This window comes from Podarcis bocagei, assembly GCF_964188305.1.
Source record: "Podarcis bocagei genome assembly, chromosome: 16".
NCBI lineage: Eukaryota > Metazoa > Chordata > Lepidosauria > Squamata > Lacertidae > Podarcis > Podarcis bocagei.
Window position 1 is genome coordinate 5,574,961 of NC_138142.1, and position 18,396 is coordinate 5,593,356.

Sequence of the window (18,396 nt, forward strand, 5' to 3'; positions counted from 1 at the left end):
AGGGTTGTGCGCCCATCTCGCTTAAGAGGCCGGGGGCCAGCGCTGTCCGCAGACACTTCTGGGTCACGTGGCCAGCGTGACGAAGCTGCTCTGGCGAGGCAGCACCAGCGCAGCACACGGAAACGCCGTTTACCTTCCCGCTATAAAGCGGTACCTATTTATCTACTTGCACTTAGGGGTGCTTTCGAACTGCTAGGTGGGCAGGAGCTGGGACCGAAAGACGGGAGCTCACCCAGCCGTGGGGATTCGAACCGCCAACCATACAATCGGCAAGTCCTAGGCGCTGAAGTTTTACCCACAGCGCCACCTGCGTCCCGCTTTTCCTTAGGACGCTCCTGTTTTCATCGGAGAGATGCTCGAGGGTTTAGAGTTATGTGACCCCTTCAGAATAATTTGCAGCAATGAGTAGTTTAACTAGAAGAATAAGAGACCAGGAAGAAAAAGCTTTTAAGGAAGATTGGGGGGGAAATTGTAGAATATTTGAAATAACTATTGTAAACAAATCAGGATGTTAGCAAGATTAGAGTAAATTCAGCAGTATAAAGTAGATTGAGATAAAACGGGGGGGGGATATGGAATAACCACCATATGCAGCAGTAAAGGGTAATTAAAACGAACCATGGAAGGGGGAGGGAGGGATGTTGATGTTAGATGTATGGTTAAATGTTAATGTTCAAATTTTGTAAAATTGAAAACGATAAATAAAACTTTTTTAAAATAGCAACACCCTCACATGAAAAGACAGGTGTGTGTATTATGACTCCATTTGACATTTTAGGTTAGCAGTGGGCGGGTTGTTGACCAAGGGGGAAGAGTCTGTGCCCCTCCTGATGTTCACCTGAGGGAATCTGTAGTCTAAAACATATGGGGGGGCACCAGGTTGGGGGGAAATTCTCTTGCTAACATTATGCTAACAGCAGTGGCTTGGGGAAGCTGTCTTGCTGCTGCCAGAACCGTTCCGATGGAGCCTACAGCTGTATCTGTTGATTGGTGTCAACACTAGCAAATTAAGCAAGTTTGTTTGCTTCTAATGAAGATACATCATTGGCTTCTGAAGAATTCTCTCTCTTTTTCCTTCTTCCTTTTCTGTGAAGGTTTCCTTACTTGGAGAAGGGAGAACGTGATAGCTTTGGTTCAAAATGTGTATTTTAGAGAGTCTTGAAATAAGAAGCGATCATGATGGAGAGAATCTATCAGGGACTCTTTTAGACATCTCTCCTTGACAACACAATTTGTGCCTTTTGTGGCTGTCACTCTCTTTGCCACCCCCACCCCCCTGCTGTGGTGGGTTACAGGCTACAGTGTCAATCATATTTATCCCAGTTTCAAAGCCTCTCTCCTTGATGGTACAAAAAGGTGGTTCAAAATAAGACAGAAGCTTTTCTGAATTCAGGAAGAGAATTGCAGTCATCACCCCAAATCTTCCCTTTGCTTTGTATCCCCAGCTTGTGCCAGAGCTTCACTCAGGAAGGAATTACAGACGCTCCTTCCTTGGAGGCATTCAAACCCCTCTTCCCCCCTCAGCACCTACCATCTGAGGTGTGTGCCACTAACATCAGGACCGGCTCTGGGAAGTGCAAAGGGCAACTCGCTGCTTCAAGAACCCAGAGTAAGCAACTTGCAAAGAAATGTGCGGTACAGTATCTTGTATTTTTGAACTCACAAGGTCTCTACCATGTCCCTCTTCCCTCTGTGTTGCTGCAGCTGCTAAACTAGTGAGCAAAGGGGCTCTTGCATAACTGGGACAGAGAAGGGATCACAATGGGAATACTTGGGAATCTCTTGGGAAAGAACTCTTTGTACACTGCTGCTTAGCCTTCAACGGGAAGGAACCCCAGCTTTGGAGGGCAGGATTGTCAGCCGTCATCGTTCCTTCTGAGGCTGAGAATTCGCTTCTTCAGCATTTTCTAGCAACACAATAGCATTTTCCAACACACCCTCTGGGTCCGCTAGTTCAACCTGAAAGAAACATGGGTTTTGTAGGGGTTTTTTGCAATTTAATACAGTGCCAAAAACAAACAAAAAGGAGACAGATTTGCATAAAATTTTCATATGCTAATTTAAATATACAGATGCCAACTTTGAAATAATTAGGTAAAGGTAAAGGGACCCCTGACCGTTAAGTCCAGTCGCGGACGACTCTGGGGTTGTGGCACTCATCTCACTTCATTGGCCGAGGGAGCCGGTGTACAGCTTCTGGGTCATGTGGCCAGCATGACTAAGCCGATTCTGGCGAACCAGAGCAGCACACGGAAATGCTGTTTACCTTCCCGACATGCTTTTGAACTGCTAGGTTGGCAGGAGCTGGGACCGAGCAACAGGAGCTCAGCCCGTCATGGGGATTTGAACTGCCGACCTTCTGATCAGCAAGCCCTAGGCTCTGTGGTTTAGACCACAGTAAAAAAATAATTACTACTGAAATAATAAAATAAAATAAAATAATTAGGCCACAGTAATAAAATAATTACTGCACTCTAAATAGAAATAGCTATGCCTTTCTGCATAGTGAGGAAGGCAGTGGCTGGGAGAGGCAGACCAGTCTGCTCTCTGCTGATGGGACCCTGGGACTCCATCGTACTTTCTGCCTTTAAACTGGACTCAGACTGAGCAACCCTTCAAACAGAGGATAACTCCAAATACAGGACAGTCCTCTTACTGCTCTTCAAACCGAATGAGGGTGGGAAATGCCAGGGGAAGAAAGAGGGGCTAGCCTATGGAAGCATTGCAAGTCCTCCTGGTCAATACTTAAACTGGCAACCTTCCAGCTCCCCACATAGCCTTTTAAGCCCCATTCCAGGGATGGGGAATCAGTTTCAGCCACAAGGCCAGACTGAAAACTGGCCACCTTCTGGGAGCTGCATGGCAATGGCGGGTGTGGCAAAATAGCAATAAAACACACACACACACACACATGGCAAAAGGAGAGAAAAATGTACACCCCTCTATTCCCCCACCTCACCCCATTGTTACTAACACAAACACATGCACCACACAGAGTTACAGCGCACTCCCCCTGTCTTTCACACACACATATAGATTGTTACAGGTTTTTTGGGGTCAGTCAGGATGCCTCCTGTGGGTCCCTTCCATGCCTGTGGGAGGCTAGAATCTATAGGAGGACGCTTGCTGCACTGGACAGCCCAGTTCTTTTGTTAAGGTAGTGGCCTTAGGTGCTCACAGGTAAGTATCCCCCATTCGCATCTTTAAAAAGTGAGTTCTGTTGCCATAGAAACGAATGGATGGGTCTTTCCCCACTTCATTCCTTCATTCATTTACAGCACTTATATACTGTCTCACAAAGTGATTTACATAAGATTATTACACGAATAAGCATCAGATTCTGATCTTTGTTTGTTTTAAAAAAAAATTCAATAGACTGGAAAAGACAATTAGTTTGTTTAGAAAAAGCTGCTTCTCTGCTCCCTTTGGGTCATCCTGCCCTACCTGGCTGCAGACTCCCATCTACTTTGCTTCTGACCCAGCCTACTTTTGGCTCCCACCATCAGCTGACTTTTCCTGTGGGTCCACTGCCCTTCACCAGAAAAGCTTCCCCACATTCAGCTATTTGCACTCTCCATGCTTAAGAGGCCAAGGGAGCGGAGGTGGGCAAGTCCTGGGGGAGCTGGAGCACAGACTAAAATTGCTCTTCCCTCTCTGCTCAGGTGTTGGCTTGCAGGAAGAGACAGTGGAACCCACCCTTACGCGCGTTTTGGCCTTGGGGCCTGTGGGGAGCCTGTAACCTAGAGATTACCTTTGGGATGGGATACTGAGTTGGTGCAGGGGCTTCGTCGCGGCCAAAATCAATCATGGTTCCGCAACGGGGAATGTCTGCCACCCAGTAGCCTTCATAAAGTTGCCCCGTGTCCAAATAGATGAACTTCCCTGGACCGTGCCTCTTCCCATCCTTCCAGGAGCCTTCATACCGGTTTTCATTTTCTGCAATTGACACAGAGATTTTTGTGGGATTCTCACACACACACACAGAGAGAGAGAGAGAGAGAGAGAGAGAGAGAGAGAGAGAGAGAGAGAGAAGCTGGCTTGTGTTTTCACAAGGCCCTGTAGCATCTCCTAATAAATGGTTCTATCATGGTCTAGTTTGCCCACCCCCCCACCCCCCCATACTGGGGAAGGTCATTGTGGCTGTAGACTTTGCCCCTGAAGCACTCCGTGCCTGGCTTCCAAATTGAAAACGCACAGAAAAGTTCAAGATACACGTTGATCTACCCACACGTAGTTGTTATCCCTGAGAAACGTGGAAAATAACTGGATATATTTATCCAAAAGTCTTCAAACTTACACAATCCTTTAAAAATTAGCTGACGAAGGTGAATAATTCGAAACAGGGCCCTGCCGGCCTCAGTTCTTGGTGTGCTTTTTTCTTGGAAGTAAATACCCTGCTGAAATGGACAGAACGGAACCTGCTTCTGACTGAATGGTCAGGAGGCAACTCGGACTGCAGAGAAGCCCTTTTGCTCCCAAGCTCCTAGACATGGTGGAATTCTGGATGGGGCAGTTCTGAGAACAGACCGGAGAGCAGGAGCTCCCTCCCGCTTTGCTTATTCGGAAGGATTCATCTACTGCTCTTTGGTGATGCTTCCAAGACAGTTTATGAAAACATTAAGGGCGGAGAAAGAAAAGAATTTGCCTGGTACCGAAAATATATTCATGTGGGTGCCAGGTAAATTTATCTGGGGAAGGAATTCCATCAATGGGGCAGCACATGTCCGTCACAAGGGCCCCACCAAGCTGTGCCCTTCACTGTTTGGATGCTGTGGTTAACTCTCTTAAATCCTTTTGCAAGAAAGGGAGGAGCCAGCAAAACTGCACGAATCCTACGTTTCAGTTTACCCTTTCTGGGCAAGCAGCCAGTACCAGCTATTTGATTGTGGATGGTTGTCCATCGCGAACCTAACAGAAGGCGCATTTACCCCCTGCCTTGCAAAATTTCCAGTTACAGAGCTGACTATATTAAACCCGCAGGTGCAGGAAAATAATAATCTATTAATTAGCTAATTTTACCCTTAGGAAAAATCCAGCCAGTTCATGATCAATTGGGCAATTTCTCTAGAGGACCAATTATTCAATTTGTGGTGGTGGCAGTGGTGATTTAAAATCCATCATATTCGTAACACCCAGAACATCCCAGCAGGTATTAATTTTAACCCCATAATCTTCTTTTCAATGCCTCGCCTCAGTATTGGAATAGGTGATATTACAACAAGAGCACCTCTGAGCACATGCAAAGTGAATTTGCACCTCTGCTGAGGAAGTGTCACCTTCAGGTAAAGTGATATCAAGTCTGAATCCTCTTGAGATCTGTCAAGGCACAGTCATTACCTGTCCTTTTAGAAACTAAAGACATTTCTAGATAACCACCAAGACTCTAAATCTCACCAATTTCCTGATGCTGGAAGTTAGATACAAACAGATCCTGGACAGCAGTGTAATTAAGTGTACCTGCCCTCGGCATAACCTGGGCAGGACTACCAAACTGTTGCTTTAACAGTTCGTGTAAACATACCGCCAGCTATTAAAACAGCAGTAAATTATGTGATTGCTCAGCATGGCACAATAATAATTTTAAAGAACATTTTAATCCTCCCTTTCCTCTCCAGAGGTCAGTAAAGCATATATGGGTCTGTCCCACATTCTACCTGCACAACAACCCTGAGAGATGGGGTTAAGATGAGAAGGAGCAATCGACTCAGAGGTCCCAAGCTACCTTTGTTATGACTTAGTGGGATTTGACCCCAGGTCTTGATGGCTCTAATTAGTCCAGCCTGCTAACCCCAACACCACCTTGGCTCAGCCAAGCACAGCATGCTTTCAAGGCGGTAGCGCAGGGCTTGCAACCTCTGGCCCAGGAGACCAATGCGCCTCTCCAGGCCTGGATCTCTTGCCCTTGGGATTCTCCCCAGGCCTTGCCCTCTCACTGGCCCAAAACATTTTTGCCTGGCTGGAATACATCCATGAACTCCGGCCTCCCTGGACGGAAGAGCAGTTGGAGAAACTGGCCTACTGTGCAAAGGCAAAAACTTACATTTGCCGCTCCGCCCACTTTGCCCTGTGACCCTCAGGATGCCACCCAGAAGGGGGGTAGTGTGGCCCCCAGACTGGAAAAGTTCTCCCATCAGAGCCTTAGCCAGAATGGCATGGCAAGGAGAGTTTGGGTTTTACGGGTGACTCCCACTGACGTTTGATCGACACACATGTGACTGCATATACACGTGGGGACAGGAAACTTAAACATAAATTTCCCCAGAGCCACAAGAGGGTGTCAGTGAGGGTGGAGGAAGCCCCAAAGAGAGTGGGGGCTCAGCAGGGTTGTGGTTGTTGTTTTTTACACTGATGTGCGGGGTAGTACAGCCATCGCCCCCACTTTTCTGCGCATCCTCCAGGGTGCTCCCAACTTATGTGATTTTTGCTTCTGTGCGCAGGGGCCCTGTTCTTGAAACCACTAAAACCCATTATGTCTTCAAAAGACGACTGGTGTGAGCTGAGGCAGGGTAAATGGAGATATGTGGCACAGACAGCAACAAGCCGTTGTGTTGTTGTCATTGCGCAGGCCACCTTTTGAGCAGCAGCGGCAGCAGCAGTCTATCTGAGCAAAGAGAGCTGAGAATGTCGGCGGTGGCACCATTTGGCCAGCCTTAACGTGCCCCAAGTTCTGTTCTGGAGGGTGGGAAGGGCTGGGGCCCGTTCTAACCACTGCCCAAAGGCACAGAGGACCAGACCTCTCAAGGATCATGGACGCAGCAGGGCGGTACTTACTCAAGCGGAACATGCCTTGCCCGCTTGGCTTGTCCTCAGACCACTGGCCTTCATAGATGGAGCCGTCCTTGTAGTACATCCGGCCCCAGCCGCTTCTCTTCCCAACAGCCCATTCCCCTTCGTAATACTCCATATCTGAGTAAAATTTTATTCCGTATCCCTAAAATCAAAAGATATTCATGTGGATGATCACAACAGCAAGCTTTCTCTTTAAAATGTTTAACTTTCTTTAAAAAGTCAATACTTGTTGCTGATGCCCATTTGATTTGCTCCCCGCCCCACTTCTGGAAGCAGGACAAATCTGTCAATTTTTGTTTTCTCTCAGCTTCTCATTTCTCCGTGCCAACTTTGTGGTTGTTGTTTTTTTAATGTCCTCATAAAACTCACCTTTTTGTATGCAAGTTTGCCTAACAGATATTTTTTCCTTGCTATAATGCTGTCTTCACCAATAGACACATCTTTACGCACACAAGTACCGTATTTTTTGCTCTATAAGACTCACTTTTTCCCTCCTAAAAAGTAAGGGGAAATGTGTGTGCGTCTTATGGAGCGAATGCATGGCTGCACAGTTATCCCAGAAGCCAGAACAGCAAGAGGGATCGCTGCTTTCACTGCGCAGCGATCCCTCTTGCTGTTCTGGCTTCTGAGATTCAGAATATTTTTTTTCTTGTTTTCCTCCTCTAAAAACTAGGTGTGTCTTGTGCTCTGGTGCATCTTATAGAGCGAAAAATACGGTATATGTGTGTTTGTGGACACTATTGGGCTGGAGAACTGCACTGCAACCTTAGGGGAAGTGCAGATTTTGAAGGATGCCTGGGTTGCGGTTCAACAAATTGTTTCGGAAAGTGCAAGCTAGTTGGGTTCACCTTTAAATCCGAAATGGTTTGAATTTCTGAGCACCACAATTGAAGGAGGATACTGACAAGATGGAACGTATGCAGAGGAGGGTGATCAGGGGTCTGGAAATCAAGTCTCATGAGGAGCGGTTGAAGGAGCTGGGTCTCTTTAGCCTGGAAAAGAGGAGGCTGAGAGGAGATAGGATGGCCTTCTTCACATAGAATGTTGTATTATTTTATTGTTGTTGGCCGCCCTGAGCCTGGCTTCGGCTGGGGAGGGCGGGATATAAATAAAATTATTATTATTATTATTATTATTATTATTATTATTATTATTATTATTATTATTATTATATCTAAATGGCTGCCCTGTTCCAGAGGCTTCAAGTTACATGAAAGGAGATTCTGACTAAACACCAGGAAGAACTTATTCAAGTCTTATTCAACATCTTTATCAACGACTTGGCTGATGGACTCAAGGGCATCCTGATCAAATTTGCAGATGACACCAAACTGGGAGGGGTGGCTAGCACCCCAGAGGACAGGATCACACTTCAAAACGACCTTGACAGATTAGAGAACTGGGCCAAAACAAACAAGATGAACTTTAACAGGGAGAAATGTAAAGTATTGCACTTGGGCAAAAAAAATGAGAGGCACAAATACAAGATGGGTGACACCTGGCTTGAGAGCAGAACATTTGAAAAGGATCTAGGAGTCTTGGTTGACCACAAACTTGACATGAGCCAATAGTGTGACACGGCAGCTAAAAAAGCCAATGCAATTCTGGGCTGCATCAATAGGAGTATAGCATCTAGATCAAGGGAAGTAATAGTGCCACTGTATTCTGCTCTGGTCAGACCTCACCTGGAGTACTGTGTCCAGTTCTGGGCACCACAGTTCAAGAAGGACACTGACAAACTGGAACGTGTCCAGAGGAGGGCAACCAAAATGGTCAAAGGCCTGGAAACGATGCCTTATGAGGAACGGCTAAGGGAGCTGGGCATGTTTAGCCTGGAGAAGAGGAGGTTAAGGGGTGATATGATAGCCATGTTCAAATATATAAAAGGATGTCACATAGAGGAGGGAGAAAGGTTGTTTTCTGCTGCTCCAGAGAAGCGGACACGGAGCAATGGATCCAAACTACAAGAAAGAAGATTCCACCTAAACATTAGGAAGAACTTCCTGACAGTAAGAGCTGTTCGACAGTGGAATTTGCTGCCAAGGAGTGTGGTGGAGTCTCCTACTTTGGAGGTCTTTAAGCAGAGGCTTGACAACCAGATGTCAGGAGTGCTCTGATGGTGTTTCCTGCTTGGCAGGGGGTTGGACTCGATGGCCCTTGTGGTCTCTTCCAACTCTAGGATTCTATGATTCTATGAACTTTCCGATGGGAAGAGCCATTCAGCAGCGAAGTGGGCTCCCTCAGAAGGTGTTGGACTCTCTTTCCTGGGAGGTTTCCCAGCAGAGGTTGGATGGTCGTCTGCCAAGGATGCTTTAGTTGAGATTCCAGCATTGCTGAGGGTTGGACTAGATGACCTTGGGGTGCCTTCCATCGATGATTCTATGAATTTCTCCTCCGCCCCTACTTTCTGGGCTGAATCCACACCACCTCCCAAAGTGTGAGGACCAAGTATGCAGAGGTCCCTGGCTGAGTTCACTCCCCTCATGGCTTGCCCTCTTCCTGACACTCAGAGACGGGAACAGAATTAAGGAAGCCATGAGGCTCCTGGAATTAAAAGCGGGTGTGCCAACTTAAATAAAATATTGGGGGAGGTTGTTAAGCCGCGCCCCACATAATCCATCACATGACACAGTGCGCACACACCATTTGAAGGGGGGAGGCAACAGAGCTTTAAATTTTCACCTCAGAAAAAAGAACAAGGCACTTAGTGAATTTCAGCAGGAGTCTATTGTAACAGGCAGAAGAATGCAGCAGCTCAGAGCTTTGGCAATTCCACCCCACCCCCTATTTCTGATATTAATGCTGATCAGATTCCGGCCCTTGGCTCACTTTTAAAGGCATACATTCGCATACACCATTGCAAAAGAGCGCGACTTACCCACATTTTGTCATTCTTCCACCAACCCGAGTACACTTTCTTGTAGTCTTTTGTGATGGGATCAGGGAGGCTGTATGTCCCATATCCATCCCGTTTTCCAAATTTCCAGTCTCCGCTGTAGATGGCCCCTGTCCTCTTCCATGTCTGCGTGCCCTTGCCTGGCCATGGGGACAAAAGGCAGGAACCGGCAGCACAGACTTTCTCTCGTGACCAATAAAACTGCCCGTGCATTGTGGTTTTAATTTACTTGAGCCAATCGTTTCCAAACTAGATAAATGAATAGTTATCTAGTTCTTAGAGAAGTGCATGAAGCAAATCCATGAAAGACTCCTGTGAGCCCAAATCGCCCGTCTACAGAGGAGGTTGTCCTCAACATCGCTGCATGATATTCATTTATTAATTCATTTCATAAAATTTATATGCCGCTTGATTGTAAAAAGAAAAATGATTTACAAAGGCTGTACTGTACAGTGGTACCCTGTACTGTATAGAGGTACCTCGGGTTACATACGTTTCAGGTTACATACGCTTCAAGTTACAGACTCCGCTAACCCAGAAATAGTGCTTCAGGTTAAGAACTTTGCTTCAGGATGAGAACAGAAATCGTGCTCCAGTGGCACAGCGGCAGCGGGCGGCCCCATTAGCTAAAGTGGTGCTTCAGGTTAAGAACAGTTTCAGGTTAAGAATGGACCTCCAGAACCAATTAAGTTCTTAACCCGAGGTACCACTGTACTGTTCTGGACATAGAAAAGGGGTCACCAGTGCAGTGTCCCAGGGGTGTGATGGAGCCCTTGAGGTCTTCTTCCCCTGACACCGTGGTTCTCAACGGGAGGAATGCACGTCACTGGTGTGGCAGCAGGAGAGGATGGCAAGTGTGGCTGGAAGATTCCAGGACAAGCAAATGAACATTTAAGAATTCCAGTGTCGCATAGTACAGCATCAACTTACTATTTTCTTTATTTGCAGAATATGGACAGATATCTTTTCAAAACGAGAGCGAGATCAGCAAGTGATACGGCAAGCTTACACCTCTCATTGAGTTTGTGTACATATTTTATGTATGTATGTATGTATGTATGTAAGAGGCTCGTTTATAATTGCATTTTGGGAATGATTCATGTTTTATACATTCTGGGTGTCTCGTGAACATTTTATAACGCAGTTGTGCTCTGTGTTATAAATCAAGCACTGCTAGAGTTGTTTCTTTTTGTTTTCCATGGTATATCTTATCAATAAAAAGATTGGTGTGGCATGAGTAAATTTTTATTCTGAAAGTGTGGTCCAGAGGGGGGAAAATGAGAGCCGCTGCCCTGACACCTGCTAAGCTTTTGAGCCTATCTTACTGCCCCCTTGGCCTCAAGGTGGTTGACGGTACCTTTCTCTCTCTTGAAAAGTTACCTAGTGCTGAAGGAGGAAGTTGGAAGAGCGTCTCTCTTCCACACTTCCTCTTTCAGTTCTATGTGCTCTTCAGGGGTCAGATCAATTCTACTGATCTGTTTATACCTATCCCTTGGGAAAGCAAGGTGTGTGTGCCTCTCAGTCAGGAAAGGGGAGCGAGGCAAGCGAGAGGGAAGAGAAGTTGCTTGCAGGGACGGCACCCGCAGCACTTGCTCGGAGCTAAAAAGGCCGATGACTCCCTGCTAGGTCTATTAGCAGCTAGGGAAGCTTTTAATGTTTGATGCATTACTGTATTTTAATACAGTGGAACCTCGGGTTAAGTACTTAATTTGTTCCGGGGGTCCGTTCTTAACCTGAAACTGTTCTTAACCTGAAGCACCACTTTAGCTAATGGGGCCTCCCGCTGCCACCACGCCGCCGGAACACGATTTCTGTTCTCATCCTGAAGCAAAGTTCTTAACCTGAGGTACTATTTCTGGCTTAGCGGAGTCTGTAACCTGAAGCGTATGTAACCCGAGGTACCACTGTATTTTGTTGGACGCTGCCCAGAGTCGCTGAGGAAGCCCAGCCAGAAGGCCGGGGTATAAATAAATTATTATTATTACTATTATTATTAGCCATGGCAGTTAATCACACCCTCTTTTTCAGAAGCAATTTACCTGTTGTGAATAGCAGATTGCAAGTGAGGGGGGTTGTTTTCATGCTCTGGCTTTACTCATTTAAAGGCTGATCTCTTTCCATGTCTTCTCCCAAGCAGCAGCGGAACAAGCTTAGGCAATTGGGGAGGCACCTGTGCCCTGCGCAAAGGGGCGAGGCCAGCCGGGGCAGGACGCTCCGTGGGGCCTCCGAGGAGTCTGCCTGCCTCCTCCCACTCAACCGCCCTACAGCTGAGAGGGAGGCATTAGGCGGACCGTTTGGGGCAGCGCGGAGCCTGCGGGCTCCCAAGGCACCGTGTCACACCCAGAAGAGACGTGTGGCTCGGGCGCGCTGCAAGGCCCCGTAGTAAGTGCCGCCCAGTGGTGACACCCGGGGCGACCCACCCACACCGTACCCCCCTTCCTCCGCCCCTGCTCACAAGGGACCTGTTTGCCTCCACATGCATTGGAGAGGGATCCAACCTGAGGCTAGTTTTTACATTTGCAAAATATGAAGGAACAGCCTTGTGTTTTTCTCCCAGCTGCCCTTGAAATAGTTTGCGTGGATACTAATTAAGTCCTCTTGCATGCAGTCTCAGACTTTTTTATTTGAGGGAATCGCTGGGCCTCTCCAGGCTGCTGTTTCTTTGCCTGGAATATCCTGCAACATATTCTACTATTCTTGCTCTGAATTGTCCTTACCGTGTTTTAAGTTGTCCAGCCATTCGCCAGTGTACCGATCGCCATTGACCGCGTAAACGGTGTGCCTTAATCCACATTTCTGGGCCTTCCTATCCCATTCATACCAAAGAGGGTCAACTGTCCTAGGATACTTAACAATGGGCATACTTTCCTTGCCTGGAAGGGGACAAATAAAAACTTAGGGATATCTGAAATACAATTAGAGAGACAGTTTTCGTAGCCATGGGTTCTGCAGAATGACTGACTGACTGACTTTTTTTACAAGCAGTTTTTTTATCACCTGCGTCATCTGGTTGCTGATCTGAGAGTGGAGCTTCTCATAAATTAAATACCAGGCTAAACAAGCAAAGGTAATAAAAGAGAACATTAAAGCAACAATAACTGCACAGCAACCAAATTATAAAAAATGAAATAAAGTTGTCGGACAGTTGGAGCAATGAAGAGAGCAAGCTGAATGACTGCAGGTGAAATGAGTTCACAGGAAACATATTATTTCCCTGCACCTGAGAAATGCTTTAAAACTTGCCAGAAGAAAAACACCTGAGCATGTGCAGAGTTCTCTTCCATCACCCAACATCCATCAGCAGGCACACACATTTAGAACTGGAGGGCAAGGTTTCCAAGGCAGAAAGTATACATTCCAGACAACTTTAAATCTTTCTCTCTCCTTGCAAATTATACTGTCAGAGTAAACCTCTGCCTTATTGTGGAAAATGCTAGGTGTGACTATTTTAAGGATACGACGACGTCACACCTATTTCCTGTGTCACTGCACCCAAGTGGTAATGCACCTGATTTGCATGAAATCTGATTTGCATGAAATGCACCTGATTTGCATGAAATCCCCCTTCCTGAAACTCTGGGGAGTTGCTACTGGTCAGTGTAGACAATCCTGAGGTAGATGCAGGATAAGGGCTGCATCTGAAGGGAAGCAACAAATCACACACACAATGCCAATTCAAGGTGCACAGTGTCCAAAGCCATTCAAGTTAAGTTTGCACCCAAGGCAGAAAATCCTACAAGTGCTTCTTCCACTAACAATGTGCTGCCCTTTTGTGAACCGTAAAACCAGCTGCCTGAGGCAGCCTAATGGTAGGGCCGGCTCTGGCTAGATGAGTATAAGGCAGCTTTTAAAGAACCTATTCTGTGCAATAGATTATTGTAGTAATGGGAAGTGATAATCCTAAACATTGTCCCCCTTTACTATGAGTTGGAGCCAAGTCTCTACCCTTTCAGCTTGCTCTGGTAGCAGGGGCGCCGACTTATAAAAAATATTGGGGGAGCCTGCGAAAGCTCATGAATAATAAATAAGCTCATGAATATGCAGATAAAGTGGTGCCGCCTCCTCGTGAGCGAATAGGGGAGAGCGTGCTGCGCCTATTAATCAGCTCCGAAGGAAATTGGGTGGAGCTTTTGCTCGGGAGGGAGGGCAGGAGGCATGCAGCCCGACCCTGTGCATTTTGGGCTGGGGGAGGGGCGGCGGTGGCGCTCTGCTGGAGGGGCGCCCGAGATTATTGGGGGGGCGGAGCCCCCCAAACGAATTTTTGAGGGGGCTCGGGCCCCCTCAGGCCCCATGGAGTCGGCGCCTATGTCTGGTAGTTACTTTCCTTTTCCTATGGATTTGTTTGTTAACTTGTTCTTCAGTAAACAGCCTCTTGTTCTGGGCCTATAAAGCAACTAATCCTGCCGTATATTAAATAAGAGCTTAACAATGACCTCGCCCCTACCTCACATGAGCCACCTTGGAAACATATTTCAATTGGGGTATATGCATTTTTCAAACATTAAATGAGTTACCTTAATAGTCCTATTCCTATGGCCAGAAAGCAGGTGGAAGTTTACATTGATGTTATTCTCTCGGACAGCCCTATTGGTCCACTGCCTCTTCCACCCAGGGACTTGCCTCTGTTCCTTGAAGCATCCTTTGGTTAAGTTATTTTGCCCAGACTTTATAAGGTCATGGTGACATCACGGGTGATGTCAAGGGCAAGGGGGTCCATATTGTGAGGCACCAATTGCCCAGGAGATCTTGCCAATTCAGCCTTTTCCCTCTTGGTCTCTGCTCTGAGTATTTTGTTAGCCCGCAGTGGAACAGGGTGCAAGACTTGGGGGCTGGCAAACCATAAAGCTGTGTGTAGATTTAACAGTTAGAGGCCCCCCAAAAGAAGCTGAACCCTGAAGAACGAGCCTCTTAGCAACTCCTAAGACCAGAAGAGCCCTGCAGCTGAATCAGACCAAAGACTCATTGAGTCCCGTCAGGGAATAAGGCAGAGTAAAAAGAAATATAGAATAATAATAATCTAGCATCTTGTATCCTACAGTGGCCGTACAGATGCCCCTGGAAAGGGCCAGCCCTACCATTAGGCCAAATGAAGCAGCTGCCTCAGGCATCAAGATGCTGGAGGACAGAACAGCAAGCATTCCCCGTTTTAGGTGCAACCAACATGTGCACAATTGTGCACACATGCACAGAGCTGGACCCTTAAAGTGACCCTGAAACATCATAAAAGATCTCACTAAAAGGGTGGAACGGGGGCTGGGCGGGGACAGAATGGGGTGTTTCAATTGTACACAATTTCACACAAAGTGGTGGGCTCTGCAGCCTGAGACACACCCACTAGGTAAGTCTCACTGCCCTCCAGCATCCCATCACCACAGTTCACGTAAGATTCAGCTGCCCATCCAACAGGACTGCCATCTTATCCTCAGGCAGAAAAATACCTTGGTTCAGCCCATAAACTGGGCGTGAAGGCAGTAGCTTCTACCCACGACTGGCATTCAAAGGTATTAATTCCACTTTCCCATTGTAAGTTAAAAGGTAAAGGTAAAGGACCCCTGGCAGTTATCCAGTCACGAACAACTCTGGGGTTGCGGCGCTCATCTCGCTTTACTGGCCGAGGGAGCTGACGTTTGTCCACAGAAAGTTTTTCCAGGTCATGTGGCTAGCATGACTAAGCTGCTTCTGGCGAAACCAAAGCAGCGCATGGAAACGCCATTTACCTTCCCGCTGGAGCGGTACCTATTTATCTACTTGCACTTTGATGTGCTTTCAAACTGCTAGGTTGGCAGGAGCTGGGACCAAGCAATGGGAGCTCACCCCGTCGCGGGGATTCGAACCACCGACCTTCCGATCGGCAAGCCCTAGGCTCTATGGTTTAGGCCATTAATTTGTCTAATCCCCTTTCATTTGATAATCAGTCCCTCTTCCCAGGGTATTCTGATAATTGTAGCTCCGCGAGGAGAATAAGTGTCCTCTAACAACTCTCAACACCCTTAGCAAGCTCTCGTTCTCAGGATTCTTTGGTGGAAGCCACGACGGGTAAAGTGGTATCCTGGTGCATTAAATGCATTGTTATTCTTGTTATTATTTAATAAGTTTGTATACCACCTTTCATCCAAATAACACAGGGTGGCTTACAACATAAAAAACCAAAATGAGAATGCAAAATACCATATTTTCCAGTCTATAGGACGCCCCCATGTATAAGGTGCCCCCTGTTTTTGGGGACTCTGATTTAAGAAAATGGAGGGGAGATGGCCCCTGTGTATAAGATGCCCCCAAATTTAGGACATTAATTTTTAGGGGGGAAACCTAGTCTTATACCCGTAAAAATATGGTATATAACAAAGACAAACAAGAACAAACTGATAGCCCTGCCGCACACATTTAAAAGGCCACAGATTGATTGATAAGCCTGGTTACAGATAAACGTTTTCACCTGGCGCCTAAAGATATATAAACGGAAGGTGCCCAATGAGCCTCCCTGGGGAGCGCATTCCACAAATGGGGAGCCACCACAGAAAGGTCCATGTTTGGTGTGGACGAGGCCTTACTCTCTAGAACGTGTGCATGGGACTGCAGCGTCTGCCACTGGATTACAATGGGCCCCTCCTGGGCTGCCCCTCCACAGGGCTGGTGATGGTTCAAGCTGCGATAGGGCACTTGTGGCCCTCCAGATGTTGCTTGTCTTCAACTCCCATCAGCATGGCCAACAGCTGGGGATGATGGAAGTTGTAGTCCAACAGGAGGGCCTCAGGTTCCTCACCCCTGGTTTAAAGGTGAGAATGAAGCTCTGTATTTGGCACTGCATTTAATCCGCCTGAACCATTGTTCTTCTGGCGTTAAGAAGATGAGCAGGGAGATGGATTACGGATTGTGATCCTCTCCGTCCCCTCACCTGTACACCTGTATCTAATGTCCTCCTCCTCCTTCTCCCCACCTTGATATGCTTCCTATACTCGAATACTCACCCATGGTTGAATGAATTCAGTGCTGGAAACTCTCTGTAGAATTATATAGATGAACACCTGCAGAATTTGGCCTGTAATAGAGACAAATGCTTTGTTTTTCCGGTTGCAAAACAAAAACAAAATATAAATGCCAATCAATTTTTAATTTTTTAAAAAACCCAAGTTGTGATGCAAAATACTGATTCTTATCTATATCAGCCTTTGCCAACCTGACGCCCTCCAGATGTTCTGGGTTACAACAGTTGTCCTGGATGAGGCCGATAGGAAGGCATCAGGTCAAGGAAAGCTGATTGGTAATGTACTTAATTAACTGTGCCACGTAATGCTGAGATAGTGTGCCCAAAGCATTTTGAATGTGTTTTGGTTCTGCTTCCATTCACTTAGGTTCTGGCTGGCTCCAGAGCCCAAGGAGGCACTGTTCCTCCTCGCATCTCACGTCCTCAGAGACCAGGCAGCCCACAAACAGGAAGGTGGAAGGCCAATTTAGTGGCAACTGGCCACCAGAGGTAGACTGCCTGAAAACCTAGATATATAATTGCCATAGCAAATAGGCACTCATCAAGCCATCGTCCTCTGGGAACGTGCCTGATCCCATTTTAGAGCCAGTGTTGTTAGTAGGCACTGATAGACTTATCTTCCATCAATATAGATTTATTCCACCTCCCACAAATGCACACTGCTGGATTTACATGTAGTTTGTAACTGAATCCCTTCCCAAAGGCACCTGGGGCAATGCCAAGATCAAAACCTACATATACTAAAATTCATTCCGATCCTAAATTTTAAGCAAACAAGGCCTCATAATCAAATGCCGTCTCATATACACTTTAAAGCAGCCAAACTCCAGATCTGTCTAGCTAAGGGGGCTGCTTGCTCATGGGGTTGGGGGAGAAGTTCGATTCTATTTAGTTTCACACAACATGCAAACTGAAACACAGATATTCTCGAAAATTCACGCTTCTCTGAATTCTGCAATGCAAAAATCATGCATAGGAAAATGCACAGAGGCAACTTGTGCATAACAATGCATGTAGCCATAGAAATAACATACAAAATGCACTGTATTAGGGGAAAGAATGGTGCCTATTATGGGAAATGCACACTAAGGCGCTGATGAATTTTCTAGAGGATTTTTTTAAAAAAGAACAAGCACCCAGAAACAGATTTGGAAGTGCAGGGAAATGAATTTAAGTTTGGTACAATGAGAAACTGGGTGAGAGAAACCAAAACGGACAGATTTGCCTATCCCTGCTCACACTCCCCCCCACAAGTCCTGCAGGAAACACTCCCACAGAGTTGTCTTCTGGGACCCTTCAAATAGGAGACCAGGTTTCCTCTCTCTTCCCCTTCCAGAATTTAACGCAATTAAAGACTGACCTCAGATCCACCGCTCTAGGTCTGGACTGTCCTGGGCACAAGAAGCGCTGCCCAAAAGCAACTGAGGGCGGTTGTGGGGTTGGCATTGGAGAGCAGGCTGGTCACATCAGCTTGCAATGTGGCAGGGTAGCCATGGCAACACGGGCAAGCCTCTGCAGGAGAGCAAGCCCAGAGACGGACTCCGAGGGCGCCCTGCCCTCCTGAGGACTGTCTGATGAATAGAAGTTGGTCAAATCCATCAGAATCTGTTCACAGGGAACTGCCTCTCTTTTGGGGGGCGATGCATATGCAGCTAAAGTGTGGGGAGGAGTCGACACAGTGGCCCACTGCCCCTCCTCACACTGGAATTTGGCTTTTTTCTGGGGT

At 46.8% G+C, this 18,396-nt stretch overlaps 2 protein-coding genes across 2 annotated transcripts in view; one reads left to right on the forward strand and one right to left on the reverse strand.

The window, feature by feature from the left end:
* LOC308575963 (calcium release-activated calcium channel protein 1) overlaps positions 1–10,266 on the forward strand; it is a 41,111-nt gene extending 30,845 nt beyond the window's left edge. Inside the window, exon 3 of the transcript XR_014002985.1 lies at positions 10,186–10,266. The gene's annotated coding sequence lies outside the window, so the exon portion shown is untranslated. The remainder of the gene's footprint in view (positions 1–10,185) is intronic.
* On the reverse strand, positions 1,619–14,358 carry MORN3 (MORN repeat containing 3). The gene is made up of 6 exons (XM_081175160.1): positions 14,200–14,358; positions 12,403–12,558; positions 9,668–9,825; positions 6,772–6,931; positions 3,752–3,936; positions 1,619–1,959 (listed from the first exon to the last, which is right to left on the reverse strand). The coding sequence occupies exons 2-6, from the start codon at positions 12,545–12,547 to the stop codon at positions 1,864–1,866; spliced, it is 744 nt and encodes a 247-aa protein (XP_081031286.1). The 5' UTR covers positions 12,548–12,558; positions 14,200–14,358; the 3' UTR covers positions 1,619–1,863.
* Positions 14,359–18,396: the final 4,038 nt, after the last annotated feature.